This window comes from Podarcis liolepis (assembly GCF_965112155.1).
Source record: "Podarcis liolepis genome assembly, chromosome: 3".
Lineage (NCBI taxonomy): Eukaryota > Metazoa > Chordata > Lepidosauria > Squamata > Lacertidae > Podarcis > Podarcis liolepis.
In genome coordinates, this window is record NC_139557.1 from 125,252,914 (window position 1) to 125,271,960 (window position 19,047).

The window sequence follows — 19,047 nt, forward strand, 5'->3', positions numbered from 1 at the left end:
GAGATCTCCTGCTCTTGATGGGGTTACCCTTCCTCTGAAGGAGCAGCTTCATAGCTTGGGGTCCTCCTGGATCCTTTCTGTCGCTCCAGCCTCAGGTGGCCTCCATGGCCCAGAGTGCCTTCCATCAGCTTCGGCTGGTGGCCCAACTACGCCCCAGTCTGGACAGGGATCACCCAACTACTGTTGTCTATGCTCAGGCAACCTCAAGGTTAGATTACTGCAATGCGTTCTACGTAGGGCTGCCTCTGAAGACGGTTCGGAAACTTCAGCTGGTGCAGAATTCAGCGGCCAGGTTGCTCACCAGAGCAAGACGTTTTGAACATCTTGCACCAATCCTGGTCCGACTGCACTGGGTGCCCATTCAGTGTGCTGGTTTGACCTATTAAGCCTTAAACAGCTCAGGACCGCAATTCCTCAAGGACCGCCTCTCTCCCTATGAATGTCCCCGGACCCTGAGATCATCTTCTGAGGCCCTTCTTCGTGTCCCTCCCCCTTGAGAGGTCCAGAGGGTGGCAGCACAGGAACGGGGCCTTCTCTGCAGTGGCTCCCTATGTGAAGAATGCTCTCCCCAGGGAAGTTCCCCCAAGCGCCTTTGTTACACACCTTAAGGCACCGCGCAGCCCCCCTTTTCCTGCTCAGTCCAACACGTGGACCTTCCCTTCCTCTGTTGGGTGAGGTAAGGACCGCTGGACGGTCAAGTCCCGTCAAGGGCGACTGGGGCGCAGAGCTCATCTCGCTTTGGGCTGAGGGAGCCCATGTTGGTCCACAGACAGGTTTCCGGGTCATATGGGCAGCAGGACTGAACCGCTTCTGGTGCAACGGGACACCGTGAGAAGTGCCAGAGCGCACAGAAACACCACAGTGGTACCTATTTCTCTTCTTGCGCTGGTGTGCTTTCGAACTGCTAGGTTGGCAGGAGCTGGGACAGAGCAAGGGGAGCTCAGTCATGGGGACTGGAACCACAGACCTTCCGCTGGGCAGCCCAAGTCTCAGTGGCTTATAGACCACAGAACCCCCTGCCTGGGTGCCACTGTGGGCGCAGGATCCATAGCTGTCAACCTTCCCTTTTTGGGGGGGAAGTTCCCTTATTCCAGCGCCGTTTCCCGCTGCTATCCTGGATTGTTAGACCTCCCATAGACTGTCCCTGGGACAGGGGAGGCTGCTGATCCCTTCTTTTCAAATCTGAAAGTGGACAGCTATGGCAGGATCCTGGGCCGGATGGGTCCCCCTTGGCACGATGCAGCTTCCTCAGGGCTCTTCCTGCATGGAGCCTCCAGGGCCAGAGCCAGTCTACCTTAGCGGGCCAAAGGCGCTCTCCTCCTGCTTGGGGCGCCTGGGTGCCGGATTCTTAGACCTCCCCTAGCCTGTCCCCGGGTCCGGGGAGGCTGCTGCTCCCTTGTCCGCTCTGGCCCTCCTGACTGGAGCCCTGGCCCCCGAGGCCGGAAACTGCATCCCCTCCAGGTCCCCCCTTCCGCCCTTTCTTCTGCCCTGCCCATCCCGGGGGGGGGGCAGGGGGCTCCTCTTTCCCCCTCTCGGCTCCTGGCCAGGCTCCTTTTCCTCCTCTGGCCCCCAGGCTCCCCCCAAACGAGGGAACAGCTGGGCGCGCCATTGTGGGCACAGGATCCTGGGCCGGATGGGTCTCCTTTGGCGCGAGGCACCTGCCTCAGAGCTCTTCCTGCATGGAGCCTCCATGGACAGAGCCAGTCTACCTTAGAATGGCAGAGCACAAGGCAGGACTAGGAAGATGCTCTCCTCCTGCTTGGGGGCGCAGGGTCCCGGGCCGGATGGGTCCCCCTTGGCACGATGCAGCTTCCTCAGGGCTCTTCCTGCATGGAGCCTCCAGGGCCAGAGCCAGTCTACCTGAGAGGGCCAAAGGCGCTCTCCTCCTGCATGGAGCCTCCCGCTGCTATCCCGGATTGTTAGCCCTCCCCTAGCCTGTCCCCGGGCCCGGGGAGGCTGCTGCTCCCTTGTCCGCTCTGGCCCTCCTGACTGGAGCCCTGGCCCCCGAGGCCGGACACTGCATCCCCTCCAGCCCCCCCCCGCCCTTCCTTCTGCCCTGCCCATCCCGGGGGGGGGCAGGGGGCTCCCCTTTCTCCTTCTCGTCAGGCTAGGCAAGGGTTAAGAGCAGCTGCGCCCCTTTCCTAGAGAGGACAGGAAGTGACGGAGGCGGGTCTTCCGTATCCCCTCCCCGGCCCCCTCTTGTCTCCTCCGGTGAGTCTCCTCTCTCGTCTCGGGGTCCCGGGATGCCGGGCGGGGCTGGGTCAAGGAGGGACCCCCATTCAGGGGGAAGGAGGCCGAGGGGAGGCAGCCCTGCTTGGCCCTCGGCAGGACAGGAGGGAGCCCAAGCCGGGCTCAGAGCGGCTCCCAAGAAGACAGTGGGACCTTCTCCCCCCCCAAGGAGACCAGCTGGGCGCGCCGGCGAGCCAAGGGTTAAGAGCAGCTGAGCCGCACGCCTAGAGAGGACAGGACAGGAAGGGGCGGGTCTTCCGGAGCCCCTCCCCGGCCCCCTCTTGTCTCCTCCGGTGAGTCTCCTCTCCCGTCTCGGGGTCCCGGGATGCAGGGGGTCCTATGGGGGGGGGGGCTCCTGCAGGGAGGGGCAGGCAGGGCTTTGCAAAGGGGGGGCGGGCGAGGGGGTTTCTCCAGCTGGGGGTCCCAGACTGCAACTCCCCTCATCCCTGAGCCCTGGCCTGGCTAGCGGGGGGTGATGGGAGTTGTAGTCCAGCCACATCTGGGGCCCCAGCAGGAGAAAGGCAGGTCCAGATGCTGGACTGAGGACCCCGCGGGGCCCTTCCAGCTCCGCCATGAGACGGGAAACTGCAGCCCAGACCTCATTGCTCAGATCTGCCTCCCCCAGACCGAGGAGGAAGCCTTGGGGAGAAGCCTAGAATCTCAGACTTGGAAGGGACCCAAAGGACATCTAGTCCTGCTCTTGAGTCCTTTAGTGGTGTCCGCCTCTTCATGACCCCCTGGACCAGAGCAGGCCAGGCCCTCCTGTCCTCCACTGCCTCCCTGTTTGGTCAAACTCATGCTGGTAGCTTCGAGAACACTGTCCCACCACCTCGTCCTCTGTCGTCCCCTTCTCCAGGGAGTCTTCTCTTCTCAGGAGGTGGCCAAAGTCTTGGAGCCTCAGCTTCAGGATCTGTCCTTCCAGTGAGCACTCTGCAATGAAATGGAAAACTGCAGCCCAGACCTAAATCACAGGTCTTTCCCCAAATGCTCAGATCTGCCTCCCCCAGACCGAGGAGGAAGCCTCTCACTTTTCTTTCCGGTTGGGACTGCCTGCATTTGGGCCTTCAATATTTCACCTTGAAGAAGCTCCCATTTCTTTTAGCATTTCAGAACATAGGATCTCACCCAGTATCTCCTTAAGTTTTTTTAAATTGCCCGCCTTAAAGTGAATTCCTGACTACACTCAGCTTGCCTTTCCCTCTGTCTCAGGGGAGGACATGATCACTTCCTCCCAAGTTTCCCAGTACTTCCACTTGGTTGATCAGTTCCCATCTGTTGTTGAGGACTAGGTCCAAGACAGATGATCCCCTTCTTGTTTCTTCCACCTTCTGGGTCATGAAATTGTCAGTGAGGCAATTCTGCATGGTCGCTTTCCTTAGGCCAGGGCTAGACGCTTCCTTCTCTTCCTTCTTCCTTTTTTCCTGTTAATGAAGGTTCAGAGTCAGGGCAGTGGTGCAGTCCAGCCCTGGTTCCTAGCAAGACTCAGCCACGCTTGCTCAGGAAACATTTCTCTTCTCCTGACCATGTATCAGTCTGATAACAGACCCATATGTTTGCTTTGTAGGCGTTGCTAGCACCTCTAAATTGGACCATCAGAACTTGGCAGAAAACGAAAGGATTCCTTCGGATCTCTTGGAGGCTTCATGAGAGCCCAGATGGATGAGCAAGACTCAGCTGGCCCTGAAGCAGGAGGAGGCCCTGCCCTCCAAACTGGGAGCAGCGGGAGATTATGGGAAAACTCAGTGCAGAAGATCCCGGGTGAGGAGGACACCCTCTGCTCAGAGGTGCAGAGCCAGCAGTTGACGCAGTCCGGCTCTCAGGAGGCCAAAGGACCCCGAGAGGCTTGCGGCCGACTCCACCACCTTGACTGTCGGTGGCTGAAGCCAGAAAGTCATACGAAAGCTCAGATGCTGGACCTGGTGATCTTGGAGCAGTTCCTGGCTGTCCTTCCGCTGGAGATGGAGAGCTGGGTGAGGGAATGTGGAGCAGAGACCAGTTCGCAGGCTGTAGCCCTGGCCGAAGGTTTCCTCCTGAGTCAGGCAGAGGAGAGGAAGCAGGCAGAGCAGCAGGTGAGAGAGACTTTCCTCTGGAAACTCCCAAGGGGCTCCAAGCAAGACAGGGAGCCTTCCAAGATGCTCTCCTAACGGCTCGCCCTCTTTGGAGAAGCAAGGGATGAGATCTGCTCCCCTAAAGTGTTTGCTCCGATCATTCCTTTTCTAATCCTTCTTCCCATTCTCTGTTTTGAACCCTTGTTACTCTTTCAGAGAAAGGATCTCTTTGCGGAAATGGGCCTGGATTCCTGTGAGGCAGAGAAGACTCCGTTGGACGCCAGAGGGAGGCCACTGGGTAAGGAGGAACTCGTCTTTCTTCTCATTCTGTGGATCTTGAAACTAATCTTTGGGTTCTGTTCATCTTTAGGGGGGGAGGCACTTGGGGCCAAGAGCCCAAAGGGGGGGGGGGAGATATATTTTGAAGAACCAAAATTTGAAATGGGTACAATGTCAAAATGCACTCAACAAGCAAGACCTTTTCCATGGCACATCTGTGGCGCTTATCTCTAAGTGCTGAACCTCTAGTTACAGGTAGGTAGCCGTGTTGGTCTGCCGTGGTTGGAAAAGGAAAAAAATTCTTTCCTGTAGCACCTTAGAGACCAGTTTGTTATTGGTATGAGCTTTCATGTGCATGCACACTTCTTCAGACACACTGACGCTGACTTCTGAAAGAGACTTCTGTTTCAGTGTGTCTGAAGAAGTGAGAGACGCAGGAGCTGATGGCTTCCCTTTGACTTTTGTCTCTCGCAGGTGACAGACGGATGCCCCCCAGACCTCCTCATCCATCTTTTCATGAGAACAGAGGAGAAGCAGCAGCTGTGGAAACAGATCTGGTATGGGGAAAGAGCTTTGTGGGGAAAGAGTCAGAGGAGTGGGGCAGCCAGGGAGCCTCTGGGCCGGAAAGAATTTCTCCTCCTCTTGGCTTCTGTCAAAGCCTCTGTCCTGAACAAAGATGGACAATGCCATTCAAGAAGGTTTATGTGCTGACAGGAATGAACAGCCACCTCACCTCAACTATCCTTCTGAATTTCTCTGTATTTATCAGTAGCTGCAGTCATATTACTATATTGATCAAAAAAGGCTTCTAAGCAGTGGTCAGGGTTAAATAGCCCCATCACCTGATGGGGATCCCCCCCTCCTGTGCCCCCATGAGCTCCATGAAGTTGACTGTAGGGCACAGGGAGAGTCCCATAGTCCCCCAAGCATCACACAGTGGGAGTAGGGAAGGGATCATTCTGTCTGTCAAACAGGAATGCTTCCACAGACAGAATAATTTGAATTACAGGTAGGTAGCCGTGTTGGTCTGCCATAGTCAAAATAAAAAAATTCCTTCCAGTAGCACCTTAAAGACCAACTAAGTTAGTTCTTGGTATGAGCTTTCGTGTGCATGCACACTTCTTCAGATACACTGAAACAGAAGTTGCCAGATCCTTCTATATAGTGAGAAGGTGGGGAGGGGTGTTACTCAGAAGGGTGGTGGGAATGGGAGATTGGCAGATGGCTGAGATGAGCCTGTTGACGACTCTTAACGACTGCAATAGGTCTTCCAGGAAAAGGCAAGGGGTGAGAAGGTGAGAAATGGCTTAGTCATGTATAATGAGATAAGAATCCAATGTCTTTGTTCAAACCAGGTCTCTCCATGGTTTTGAGTTTGGTAATGAGTTGCAATTCAGCAGCTTCTCTTTCCAGTCTATATCTGAAATTCCTTTGTAGTAAAACAGCTACTTTGAGATCTTGTATAGAATGTCCTGGGAGATTGAAATGTTCTCCTACTGGTTTCTCTGTTTTGTGATTTTTGTGATTAACGGACATAAATCTGACATCAAGAATCACCCCTCTGCGCAAGCTGGGCGACGGAAGTGGCGTGCGTCCCTCCTGGCCAGCCTGGCGAGGTGAGGCCCTGCTCCTCAGGAGTTTCGGAGGCTCTCTGTAGCCCAATGGCCCCCCCTGCCTCCCTCCCCTGTTCCGATGGCAGTCATCATTAAAATGCACAATAAAAGAAAACAATTAAAATGTTCAAGTAAGTGTCTGTAATTAGAATGTGCAGCAAAGTAACCCCATTGAAACAACACAACAATGAATGGGCAGAAAAAAATCAAGCAATGTGTAGTAGATAATCTTTATGCTGTCTAAGTGGAGGACCTTTTCCTTTTTCCTTCAGGGTCCTCTGTGTTTTAAAGATGTCGCTGTGTATTTCACAGAGGAGGAGTGGGCGTTGCTGGATCCTGACCAGAGAGCTCTGCATAAGGAAGTCATGGAGGAGAATCGTAGGACTGTGGACTCTCTCAGTAAGGATTCCTGCTGGATCATAATCTTTTCTTCCTCCACATTTGCCTTTTAAAACCATGATCAGGCTGATCTCAGCTGCCCTTGAGAGCCAGTGTGGTGTAGTGGTTAAGAGCGGTAGTCTCATAATCTGGTGAACTGGGTTCGCTTCCCTGCTCCTCCACCTGCAGCTGCTGGGTGACCTTGGGCCAGTCACACTTCTCTGAAGTCTCTCAGCCCCACTCACCTCACAGAGTGTTTGTTGTGGGGGAGGAAGGGAAAGGAGAATGTTAGCCGCTTTGAGACTCCTTAAAGGGAGTGAAAGGCAGGATATCAAATCCAAACTCTTCTTTGTTTCCTGCTTGGCAGGGGGTTGGACTCGATGGCCCTTGTGGTCTCTTCCAACTCTATGATTCTATGATTCTTCTTTTTGAATGTAGACTTCATCATGGGGACAGAAGATGAACCTGCTTCTATCAGGTTTATTAGTTTTTCTTCTGCAACTTATTGGTTTACCAAAGAGAAGACTGAACTTGCAAATGGTGCAGATTACATTGAGCCAAACAAAATCCATCCTGGAAAGTGCCAGGCCTTTTGAATCTCAGGTTTCCATCAATATGTCTCTCTCTTAATGCCAGTCAACAAAGGCATTCATTAACCCTGTAGTAAAACCGCAAATCAAACTCCCTTCTGTTATTTGTCTGTCACAAGTGTTTATTAGCATTGTTTAATAAGTTGGGGCTCCATTTCTTCCTGAGACTCCAATCTTCCCTCATTTTTGCAGGTGGTGATGGATTGGAAGTTATGAACAAGGGAGACCACGACAAATTACACACAGTGGGGAAGTTGTATGAATATTTGGAATTTGGAGAGAGCATCAATCGCAGCTCCGATTCCACTTCCTATGAAATAAATCCCATTGGAAAGAATCACTATCAGTGCTTAGAATGTCAAAAGACTTTTAGTCGGAAGGGTAATCTCACTTCCCATCAAAGAATTCATACAGGAGAGAAACCATATCAGTGCTTGCAATGTGGAAAGAGCTTCAGACAAAGGACCCATCTCACTCGCCATCAAATAATTCATACAGGGGAGAAACCATATGAGTGCCTCGAATGTCGAAAGAGCTTCAGTCGGAGGTCCGATGTCATTTCCCATCAGAAAATTCATACAGCGGAGAAACCATATCAGTGCTTGGAATGTGGAAAAAGCTTCTCTCAGAGGGCTAAGCTCACTTACCATCACAGAATTCATACAGGGGAGAAACCATATCAGTGCTTGGAATGCGGAAAGAGCTTCTGTCAGAGGTCCTATCTCATTTCCCATCAGAAAATTCACACAGGGGAGAAACCATATCAGTGCTTGGAATGTGGAAAGAGCTACAATCACATCTCCAAACTTACTTGCCATCAAAGAACTCACAGCGGGGAGAAACCGTATCAGTGTTTGGAATGTGGAAAGAGTTTTACCCATAAGGAAAGTCTCACTTCCCATCAAAGAATTCATACAGGGGAGAAACCATATCAGTGCTTGGAATGCGGAAAGAGCTTCCATAGGAGCTTCAATCTCACTTCCCATCGAAGAACACATAGCGGGGAGAAACCCCATCAGTGCTTGGAATGTGGAAAGAGCTTCAGTGTGAGGGCTCACCTCTTGGCCCATCAAGTAATTCATACAGGAGAGAAACCCTATAAGTGCTTGGAATGCGGAAAGAGCTATGCCTGGATGTTAAATCTCACTTACCATAAAAGAATTCATATAGGGGGGAAACCATATCAGTGCTTGGAATGTGGGAAAAGCTTCAGTGAGAGGGCTAAGCTGGTAGCCCATCGAAGTATTCATACAGGAGAGAAACCATATCAGTGTTTGGAATGTGGGAAAAGCTTCAGTAGGAGATCTAATCTCACTTCCCATCAAAGAATTCATACAGGGGAGAAACCCTGTAAGTGCTTGGAATGTGGAAAGAGCTTCAGGCAGAAAGCTCAGCTCATACCCCATCAAAGAATTCATACAGGGGAGAAACCCTATAAGTGCTTGGAATGTGGAAAGAGCTTCAGACAAAGGGCCCAACTCACTTCCCATCTAAGTATTCATGAGGGGAAGAATCCACATCAATGCTCGGAATGTGGAAAGAGCTTCAATAGGAGGTCTCATCTCACCTGCCATCAAAGAACTCACAGCGGGGAGAAATCATATCAGTGCTTGGAATGTGGAGAGATTCATCTGGAAGATAAGTCTCACTTCCCATCAGACAATTCATACAGGAGAGAAACCATATCAATGCTTGGAACGTGGAAAGAGATTCAGTAGGAAAGGAAGTCTCCCTTCCCATCAAAGAATTCATACAGGGGAGAAACCTTATCAGTGCTTGGAATGTGGAAAGAGCTTCAAATGGAAGAAACTTCTCACTTTCCATCAAAGAACTCACAGCAAGGAGAATCACAGTATTTGAAGATGGCCATCACATCTCTTAATCTCCTCTTTTCTAGGCAAAACATGCCCAATTCCCTCAAACTGGTTTATGCCCAGTATTTTCCTTTCCCTTCCCCAGCTCCGACCTTCAACAGGAAGGACTGGTGGTGAAGAGAGCACCTGTGCCCCACATCTCTTCAGCTTCCTCCCAGAGTCTCACAGTCCCTTGATATACATTGTCCGTGTTAGTATTATTTGTACCCACATGAATCAGAAGGAAGGAGTAGGGGTCAGTTGGCTTTAAAAGACATGGCAACTTCTCTGTCACATTGTGAATCTGCAGACCGTCTGGGACATCCTCTTTTCTCCACACACTACTTCTTCTGCCCCCTCAGTAGGGAGTCACCTATCACGTCTCCTCCTCTGGGGAGTGGCAGGAATTGTTTGATATGCTGTACCTTCCAAGACCTCCTTGGAGTATTCTATGGTCTACAAGTGCTGTTCTTGAGTTCTTGTCTGTTGGAGTTGCCTAGTTCATTTCCTTGGAAGATAGCAAGTGGGTTATCAGCATACTCATCCATGATCAGTAGCCGCGGATCTGAAGGAGTTAGGTCAAGAATGAAAAAGGACTCCTCTAATAATACTAATGCTAATATTACATGACAATTTATTATTTTTACCCTGCCCCAGCCACTCTGAGCAGCTTCCAACAAAAGAGTAAAAATACATTATGACATCAATCATTAAAAACTTCCCTAAACAGGGAAGTCCATCTCCTCTTGTCTCTTCCACCTCTGGGGGGTGGCCGAAATCATTCTGGGCTCTGCACCTTTCACAGCCACCTTGGTGTATTCTCAGGTCGGCAACTGCTGTCCTAGCTCCTCTGGCCCAGAACTGGTGTCCAAGGTGAGAGCATGGAAGCCATTCTCCAGCTCCAGTGACAAAGCGTGGTTCGTGACTGTCCTACCTCTGTGTTTCACATTCCTCCAGGGGTTGGTCTTTTGCAGTGGGCGATCTTCCTCCAGCCTGGGGCCACCCCATCTGTGTTGCTGTTGCATGACAGTCAACCCAGCTCTATCCAGAAACTCGGCATGTTGTCCTGTAGCTCAAAGCATGGCTAGGAAGGCCTCAAGTTGCTGTACCTTCTCTTCCAGCAAGACAACCAGTTTGCACTTGCTGCAGGTATACAAGTGTATGTTCTCCGGCAGAAAGACAAGCATGGCACAGGGGTTGCAGGTCACTGTAGCAGCTCCCTCGCCCTGCATGTCTCTTGGTCCTATGCGCGCCATGGGACAATACTCTGGGCCTCCCCCTTAAATGCCCTCGCAAATGCCTATGTTTGGGAGGCCTCTTCGTGAGCTCCCAGAAGCTGCAATGAGCTGAGTTTGACTGCTGCTGGTTGCTAACTCCTTCCTCTGCTCATTCCTCCCAGGAGCCACATCCTCAGGCCTGCAACCAACCAAGCCTCTAGCACAGTGGTTCCCTATTAGCTAATTAGCCCCTAAAAAGCAACGGATTTTAGATATGCTATAAAAAAATACCGTAAAATTAGTGATATTGCCACAAATTGCCTATCCCCAGACAGTAGGAAAAACCTGTCTCCATTGCTGCACTACAACTGAAATTTTTTAAAAAAGCAATTGTGTCTCTAACTTGCAAGTGTTGAAAAGAAGGTATCACATTGTTGAAAAGAAAGTATCGCTCAGCCCTAACACTAAACTAAATCATCAGATGGTGAGCTATTCTGCTAATCATCGTCGCTATTTGCATAGCTATCTTGCCTGTTGGACTTCCAAGAGGAGACATGAATCCCAAACACATCAGGCAAGATTCACTGCAAACCCTGCCTACAAGCAGTGGCAGAGTCCTCTAAACTTTAAAATCTTTGAAGAAGAAGAAGAAGAAATTGTATTTGTACCCCGCCCTCCCCGGCCAGAGCCGGGCTCAGAGCGGCTAACATCATATAAATAACACAGCATACATAAAAACAGGCATCAATTAATTAAAATACATCTTAAACTTAATTCAGACAAATTAAAATCTGGACGAACGGCAGTTGACAGGTTAAGACTGAGAGCAGTTAATACTTGCCAGGACCAACTGTTTTCACATCTAAGGACCTGAGAACAGGCTGGGAGGCCTCCTTCATGCTGCTTCTTATACAAAGGAAAATAGGTCAGACTGCAAACCCTGACCCTGACACTAACTGGACTTGCTCTTATTCCCTTGGCTCTGTGTTTTATTTAAAGGTCTTCCCTCTGCTGGGTATCAGCCAAGTGGTGTAGAAGTAAATCCTTTTTTTTTATATATATAAAATTTTTATTGGGTTTTCCGCTTTTATAAGACAAAACACACAAAAAAAATAACACATAACAACACATATGCAAATTCAGCAGATCCTTTTTTCATAACCTTGTTCCCTGACTTCCCCCCACCCCCCCTCATGCATCCCAATTCCCAAAGTTGCATCAGCAAGTTGGTATTTCTCCTCTTAACCATTTTGTTCTTCTTATTACCTCTTTTATAATTAAAATTGATATTCCTAAGTTGGACATAAGTTCTCTTCCATCGATTTTTCATTTTGTCTTAATTAGAAGTCATATAAACCAAACCCAAAAGTCTTAAGAGTTTCTGAAAGTCTCCTCTTCCCTCCCTCCCATTCCCGGTTTTTGTCCCTTCCCAATGAAGGTCCAAAGTCGAGATTCTCAGCCTGGGTTCCTCACGTCCAAGGCTTTCAAGTCTCTTTCAGTCCCTCTCCGCCGGTCTTGTTGGTAGTCCTTTATGTCAGTCGTCGAGTCTGAAAAAAGTTCTTTCAGCATCCAAATGTATTCTCTTCCCACAAGGAGATTTGCAATCAATTGCTGGAAAGTTTCCACAAAGTCTGTCTCCTCAAAACCAAAGTCCAAATGTAGGCCCCAGTCATATCTCTTTATTTTAAGTTTCTGTATTCCATATTGTCCCAGGGCCTCCTCCTTCTTCTTCTGCATCTTTCGCAGACTTGTGGTAAGCGTGTTCCCAAAGTCTCCTTGTTTGTATTCCACAAATGTCAGCTTTTGGATGTTGCTTCCCAAAGTTACTTTCTCTTTTTCTTGTTTAGTCTCTTCCACCTCTGCAGATGTTATTTCCCCTTCAGCTGTGGATTCTTTCTCATTGAGATCCTCAACACAAACAGCAGAGTTGCCTGTTCCCAAGGTCATAGTCATAAGTTGTTTATTCATGGCTGTCAGGGCTGCCGCCCAGTCCCAGCTCACATAGGACCAAGTCAGCCAGTGCTTAGTTTCAAAGAGTCTTTATTGGATTACAGGTTCCATTTCCAAACTGCAATGTGCAGCCCTACTTCTTCTAGGTCAGAACGACGAAGACCCGTCTGAGTCTCCGCCTCTTGCGCACCAGCTTAATACCCTAGCCTTGCTCCACCTCCTGCGCCTTTCCTTCCGTCTCTGGGTCCTTCTGCCCCCCTGGGTCTCTCCCTTCCTACTCTCTTCAGACGCGGACCCCCCTGACCCTTCCGCCTCCTTGCGGCGGGCTTTAGGACCCGGCTCACTCTCTGGGCTGCTGACTGCGCCAGCTTCCGCTACATTTGAACTTGGCGCGCGCGCCCAACTCTCCACTTTCCTCTTGATCGTTTCATCGCTCCCCGAGGTGGGCGTGACTACTCCTGACTCATGCCCTCCCTCTTTCTGAAAGTCTCCGGAACCCGATATCTGGTCCCCTTTCTCCCCGCTGCTCCCGGCTGGGCACGTGGGTCCCGATCTCCAACTGCTGCTTTCTGATCCCTCTCTGGACCCTTCTTCCTGGGGTGTCCCCCTGCTCTCCCCCCTTGCTCTGGCTGCTGGCGCTCCCTTCTGGGAATCCTCGGACTCGCTAGACAGGCTCGGTGATCTCGGGTCGTCATCCCCGCTCATCCTTCCTTCGTATTCCTCCCCCTCGCTCTCTGTCTCCTCCCTTCTCTGCGTCTCTGCTCCTGAACCCCTGACATCCATCCCCCCCTCGAAGCCCCCCCTTCCCCCCTCCCCGCTCTCAAGGGTGGTTGGTGGGTGCTCCGTCATCACGGGAGTGAATGTCGGATACAGTTCGCTCCCCGTTGCTGGCCGCCAACTGAAGACCTCCGAGTCTTCCTCCCCGCGTTCGTCAACGGTGATCTCCTCCGCCTCCATTTCGGTGCCGCCGTGCTCGAAACCAAGATCCTCCCCGCAAACGTCCATGTCAGTCTCTGCGTCTGTCGCTGGACCTGGTATCTCCTGCCACTTCCGGCGCCACTGCTCCTCTGGCCGATCGTCCCACCAATACGAGTTGTCGGACGCCGAACCCTCCGGCGACCCCTCTGGGGAACGTGTGCGCGGTGCGGGTTCCCCTTCCGAGTCGAAGCCATGGAACGTGCTGGAGGAAAGCGTGGGCGTGAACAACCAGTCGTCGAAGAAGCCCGCTGGCATAGGTCTGTGTGGGAAAAGGGCGTGAAACTCGTCCTTGAGCAGGGGTTCCTCCAAGGCGTAGTCCGGCACCCAGCTGTTAGCACTGGCCCGGGTGCCCTCTCTTGCAAGGAGATATTCTACTCCGTCTTCCCCCCATCTGGAGTCCAAAATCTCCATGACTTCGTTGATGGGGTCCTGCTGTGGCAATCTTCCCGCCTCCGTCCGCTCCGGGGACTGACTCGGTGCCGTTCCTGGTTCCTGGAACCTGTGCGGTGCCCTGTAGGGAGTGAGCACCGACCTGTGGAACACCGGATGCATCCTGGAACCCTCCGGTAGCACCAGCCGGAAAGCCACCGGGTTGATCTGCGCTTCGACTCGGTATGGACCGAGTTGCTTGTGCCCCAGCTTCCTCTTGGCTAACGATCGGGTCGGCACCGCGTGGGCTGCCAACCAGACCCAGTCTCCCACTCGGATCTCCTCGCCCACTCGCCTGTGCTTGTCAGCTTGGACTTTGTATGCGTGCTTCGCCAGCTCCAGCTGCCGTCTGAGTTGATCGTGGACCTCTTGCAACTCAGATGCGAAAGCGTCCGCCGTCTGTGGTTCCCCTTCCCCCACTCTGTCCAGTCCCGGGAAGGTTCTGGGATTCCTCCCATTGTTGGCGAAGAACGGCGTCACCCCTGTAGATACGTGTTTCGTGTTGTTGTAGGCGAATTCGGCGAGCGGCAGGTAATCCACCCACGTCGCAGGCTGTTGATTGGCATAGCATCTCAGGTACTGCTGCATGATGGCATTGACCCTCTCCGCTTGCCCGTTGGTCTGCGGGTGTCTTGCTGATGTCAGGTTGATCTTGACGTTCAGGAAGCCCATCAGCTTTTGCCAGAAATTCGAGATGAACTGGCGTCCGCGGTCGGACAGTATAGACCGCGGCAGCCCGTGCACTTTGAACACGTGATCTATGAACAGTTTGGCTGTTTGTTCTGCCGTGGCCACCTTCACACACGGTATGAAATGTGCCATCTTGGTGAACAAGTCCACCACCACTAGTACAGCTGTCTTGCCTCTCGAGCTGGGTAGATCCGTGACAAAGTCCAGGGCCACTCTCTCCCATGGTTCAAACGGCGTTTGCAGCGGTTCCAGCAGTCCCGCCGGTGGTCTGTGCACCGGCTTGGCCCTCTGGCAGGTGTCGCACCTCGCGACGTAGTCCGCGACCTCCCCCCTCAGTTTGGGCCACCAAAAGTCTCTTGCGACCAATTCCACTGTTTTTTCTGTGCCAAAGTGCCCGGCCGTGGGTGCGTCGTGCAGCTGCTGCAGTACCCGGGCGCGAAGTTCGTCTCCCGGCACGTAGATGGCCCCCTTACGTAAGAGCAAGCCGTCTCGTATCTGGAACTCGTCGCCCTTTGCCGTGCCCTTGTGCACCTCTGCCATCTTCGCCTGCGCGAATGAGTCGTCCTGCAACGCCCGTCGCACCGCATCCAGGTCTACTGTGGCAGAAGCGCACGCCCACGCTGTCGGCGCGAAGATGTGCATGGCTGCCGCTGGCGTCGCCTCTTCGAGGTATTGCGGTTTTCGGGACAGTGCATCCGCCATGATGTTGGTGTCGCCCGGGACGTACTCAATTCGGAAATTGAAGTCAGCAAAGAACTCCGCCCAACGTATCTGCCTCTGGTTCAGGAACCGAGCCGTGCGCCAGTGCTCCAGATTCTTGTGGTCCGTGCAGACCTGCACCGTGTGCTTGGCGCCAATCAGGAAGTGCCTCCACGCCTTGAAAGCTGCATGAATGGCAAGCAACTCCCTATCCCAGATGGTGTAGTTCTGCTCCGACTTGCTGAGCTTTCTGGAGTAGAACGCCCCCGGCCTCCAGACCCCCTGTGGGTCCCTCTGCAGCAGGACCGCTCCCACTGCTCTATCGGACGCGTCTGTTTCTACTCGCAGCGGTCTGCTGGGGTCGATATGCAGCAGTTGCTCTTCCGACGCGAAGAGACGCTTGAGTGTCTGAAAGGACCGCTCCGCCTGCTCCGTCCAGATGAATTTCTTTTTCTTGGAGCTTAGCGTGTCCGTAATAGCTGCCGTCTGCATCGCGAACCCCTTGATAAACTTGCGATAGAAATTGGCGAATCCGACAAACCTCTGGACCTCTTTCCGGTTGCGCGGGCTCTTCCAATCCAACACCGCACGAACCTTGGCGCTGTCCATGGCTAGCCCCTTGTCCGACAGCTTGTAACCCAAGAAATCCACCTCCGTCGTGTCGAACTGGCACTTCTCCAGTTTGGCGTACAGTCTATGCTGCTGCAGCCTCTTCAGCACCTCCCGAACGTCCTGGTCGTGTGCTTGCTGCGAGTCAGAGAATATCAGGATGTCATCCAGAAAGCAGACGCACTTCTTGTAGAGGAGTCCCGCCAACACGTGATGCATGAAAGCTTGAAAACAGTGAGAACCGTTTTGCAAACCAAACGGCATCACTCTGTATTCGTAGGTGCCCAGAGGCGTGAACATGGCCGTCTTCCACTCATCGCCCTCCCTCATGCGGACGAGATTGTACGCTCCTCGCAGGTCCAACTTGGTAAACACGCGTCCCTTGCGCACCGTCGCCAGCAGGTCGTCAATCCTGGGCATGGGGAAATCGGAGGGCTTGGTCATCCTGTTTAAGAGGCGGTAATCCACGACCAATCTTTTTTGGGGCGTGTCCTTCTTCTTCACGAAGAAAACAGGACTGCCCCCTACTGCGCTGGACTCCCGGATGAAACCGCGCTGCAAATTGTGATCTATGAACTGTTTGAGTTCCTGTAGTTCGTCCTCAGACATGGAATATAGCTTCCCCTTCGGCAGCGTCGCCCCTGGCAGGAGGTCAATCTTGCAGTCATATTGCCTGTGCGGTGGTAGCTTGTCTGCCTCTTTCTCGCAGAAGACCTCCAGAAAGTCCGCGTATTTGTGGGGGACTGCTTGCAACGTTCCCAACTGCAGGTGTGAGTCCTCCTCCTCCGCCTCCTGTCTGGGCAGGATGCAGTGTTCTGCGCAGTAAGAGGAGCCGAAGATCAGCTGTCTCTGGTACCAAGCCAGCGTTGGACTGTGCCTGTCCAGCCAACTCATGCCCAACACAATGGGCGTGTCCGACAGTCGGGTGACATTAAAACTGATGACTTCCCTGTGGTTGCCAAGTTGCATCACCATTGGTGGCGTCTGCTTCACCACCTGCCCCCCTAGCAACTCTCTGCCATCTACTGTGACGACTTGCAGGGGCAGAGTGGCAGGCAGTAGCTTTATAGCGTGCTGCTCCACAAAATCCTGTGCTATAAAGTCTGCGTTGCTTCCAGAATCCACAGAAAGCGGCACTTCGATAGTGACGCCATTGGGTAGCTGGAGAGACGCTGTGAGCTGCACCACTGGTTTGGGTGGGAGGGGGTCCGTGGGTTGCAATATCGCTGGGGACTGCTTCACTGATGCGTCTGGCTGGGCCCCAGTGCCTCTGTCTCCAGCCAGACATCGTCGTTTCCCTGCTGGGCTTCGCTGCATTGCATGGCCGCTTTCACCGTTGCGGAGGCTGCAGTGTGCTTGGAGCTCCTCTGGGGACACTCTTTCGCCAAGTGTTGAGGGCTGTCGCATATGTAACACTTCCTGGTCCCTCTAGGAGGTTTAGTCTTGACTGCCGTCGGTGCAGAGGCTCTGGTAGCTGACTGAGCCCTGGCGCCTCCCACCTCCATCTGTTCCACCCCCCCTCCTGGCGGAGGTGTGGATTGCGCACGCGCTGCTTCCCTTGGTACGAAAGAGAAACTTCTCGCTGCTTCGCGCCCTCCACGTCCTTCATCTCTGCACCATGGACGTTCTTCCAGCCTCACCCCCACGGTCAGTGCCCTTTGGACCACTTCCTGCGTGCTTCGGGGCCTCTCCCCCCTCGCAATTTCATCCTTCACAGCAGAGCTCAGACCCTCCCAGAACAGGTCCCTGACTGGGGGCGAATCCCGGTCCCATTCCAATGCACTGACCAGCGCAAAAAATCGGGCGTGGTACTGCCGGACGCTCACCCTCCCTTGTTTCAGTCCATGAATCTCCCGTCGGGCAAGATCCACATCAATGGTAGACAAAAAACACGCATCCATCGCTTTGATAAAGGCATCTGCACTCTGAAGCGCCGGATCTTTATCCCTCCACAAATTGCGTAGCCACGCTTTAGCATCCCCATGCAAATGGGATAGTATAAACCCCACTTTCTCTTCCTCATCTCTAAAGTCTTTTGCCAGCAGTTGCAGTGCGCACATTACATCTGCTCGAAAATTGGGGTACTGTTGTAAATTCCCATCGAAGTGAGCCACAAGCCCTCCTGCTCTCCGTGCCAACCCAACCCCCTCCGGTCTGGGTCCTGGCTGCCCGTGCTTAACCCATGCTTCAAACCTGGCGTGGAGATCTCGGTAGGCGGCTGCCGCATCCTCCTCCCTTTTCTTGGATGCCGGTACCTCCGCATTCAATTGGGTAACTGCCTGTTGCAGCGCTGAAACTGTCTCCGCTTCCGTCATCTCTGCCAACCGTCGTGAGCTTGCTCCCAAACACCGATCCCCTCCTCCAGCTGCTTCTGTCTCCGCTGCGAGGTATCAGGTGTCAGAAGCTTCAGAGACGGGTCTTACTGTCAGGGCTGCCGCCCAGTCCCAGCTCACATAGGACCAAGTCAGCCAGTGCTTAGTTTCAAAGAGTCTTTATTGGATTACAGGTTCCATTTCCAAACTGCAATGTGCAGCCCTACTTCTTCTAGGTCAGAACGACGAAGACCCGTCTGAGTCTCCGCCTCTTGCGCACCAGCTTAATACCCTAGCCTTGCTCCACCTCCTGCGCCTTTTCTTCCGTCTCTGGGTCCTTCTGCCCCCCTGGGTCTCTCCCTTCCTACTCTCTTCAGACGCGGACCCCCCTGACCCTTCCGCCTCCTTGCGGCGGGCTTTAGGACCCGGCTCACTCTCTGGGCTGCTGACTGCGCCAGCTTCCGCTACATTTGAACTTGGCGCGCGCGCCCAACTCTCCACTTTCCTCTTGATCGTTTCATCGCTCCCCGAGGTGGGCGTGACTACTCCTGACTCATGCCCTCCCTCTTTCTGAAAGTCTCCGGAACCCGATATCTGGTCCCCTTTCTCCCCGCTGCTCCCGGCTGGGCACGTGGGTCCCGATCTCCAACTGCTGCTTTCTGATCCCTCTCTGGACCCTTCTTCCTGGGGTGTCCCCCTGCTCTCCCCCCTTGCTCTGGCTGCTGGCGCTCCCTTCTGGGAATCCTCGGACTCGCTAGACAGGCTCGGTGATCTCGGGTCGTCATCCCCGCTCATCCTTCCTTCGTATTCCTCCCCCTCGCTCTCTGTCTCCTCCCTTCTCTGCGTCTCTGCTCCTGAACCCCTGACAATGGCCAAACTCTGCTCTTGTAAGATTCCCACCAATTGAAACATCCTTTCGATTTCCACTAGTAACTTTCCATCCACAGCCATTGTATCCATTGTAGTATCACAGAATTCCCCCTAGGGGGAATCTGGTTACTTATTAATCTTTTTACTCAACAACCCTTTAACTTCTTATTTTTACTTTGTTTCCAACAATTTTGACTCAATTGTAGCTCATCTTAGTCCAAAGGGATCTTAAATAAGGATTTTTCACTTTAAATTGCCCGTTTGACAGCTTTGACAGCTGTCAAACTCCGCAGTTCTTACACA

General features: G+C 52.8%; 2 protein-coding genes across 3 annotated transcripts in view; both read left to right on the top strand.

The window, feature by feature from the left end:
* Positions 1-622: 622 nt before the first annotated feature.
* LOC310702585 (uncharacterized protein) overlaps positions 623-19,047 on the top strand; it is a 109,279-nt gene continuing 90,854 nt past the window's right edge. The window contains exon 1 of the mRNA XM_083494383.1: positions 623-864. The gene's annotated coding sequence lies outside the window, so the exon portion shown is untranslated. The remainder of the gene's footprint in view (positions 865-19,047) is intronic.
* LOC310702577 (uncharacterized protein) lies at positions 2,464-8,987 on the top strand. Of its 2 annotated transcripts, none has more exons than XM_083494359.1 (6): positions 2,464-2,522; positions 3,794-4,298; positions 4,494-4,575; positions 5,031-5,113; positions 6,442-6,568; positions 7,330-8,987. In XM_083494359.1, exons 2-6 carry the CDS (start codon positions 3,873-3,875, stop codon positions 8,853-8,855), a joined length of 2,244 nt encoding a protein of 747 aa, XP_083350485.1. In that variant the 5' UTR covers positions 2,464-2,522; positions 3,794-3,872; the 3' UTR covers positions 8,856-8,987. The 2 variants fall into 2 exon arrangements, with proteins under 2 accessions (XP_083350485.1, XP_083350486.1); XM_083494360.1 differs by lacking the exon at positions 2,464-2,522 and adding an exon at positions 3,244-3,268.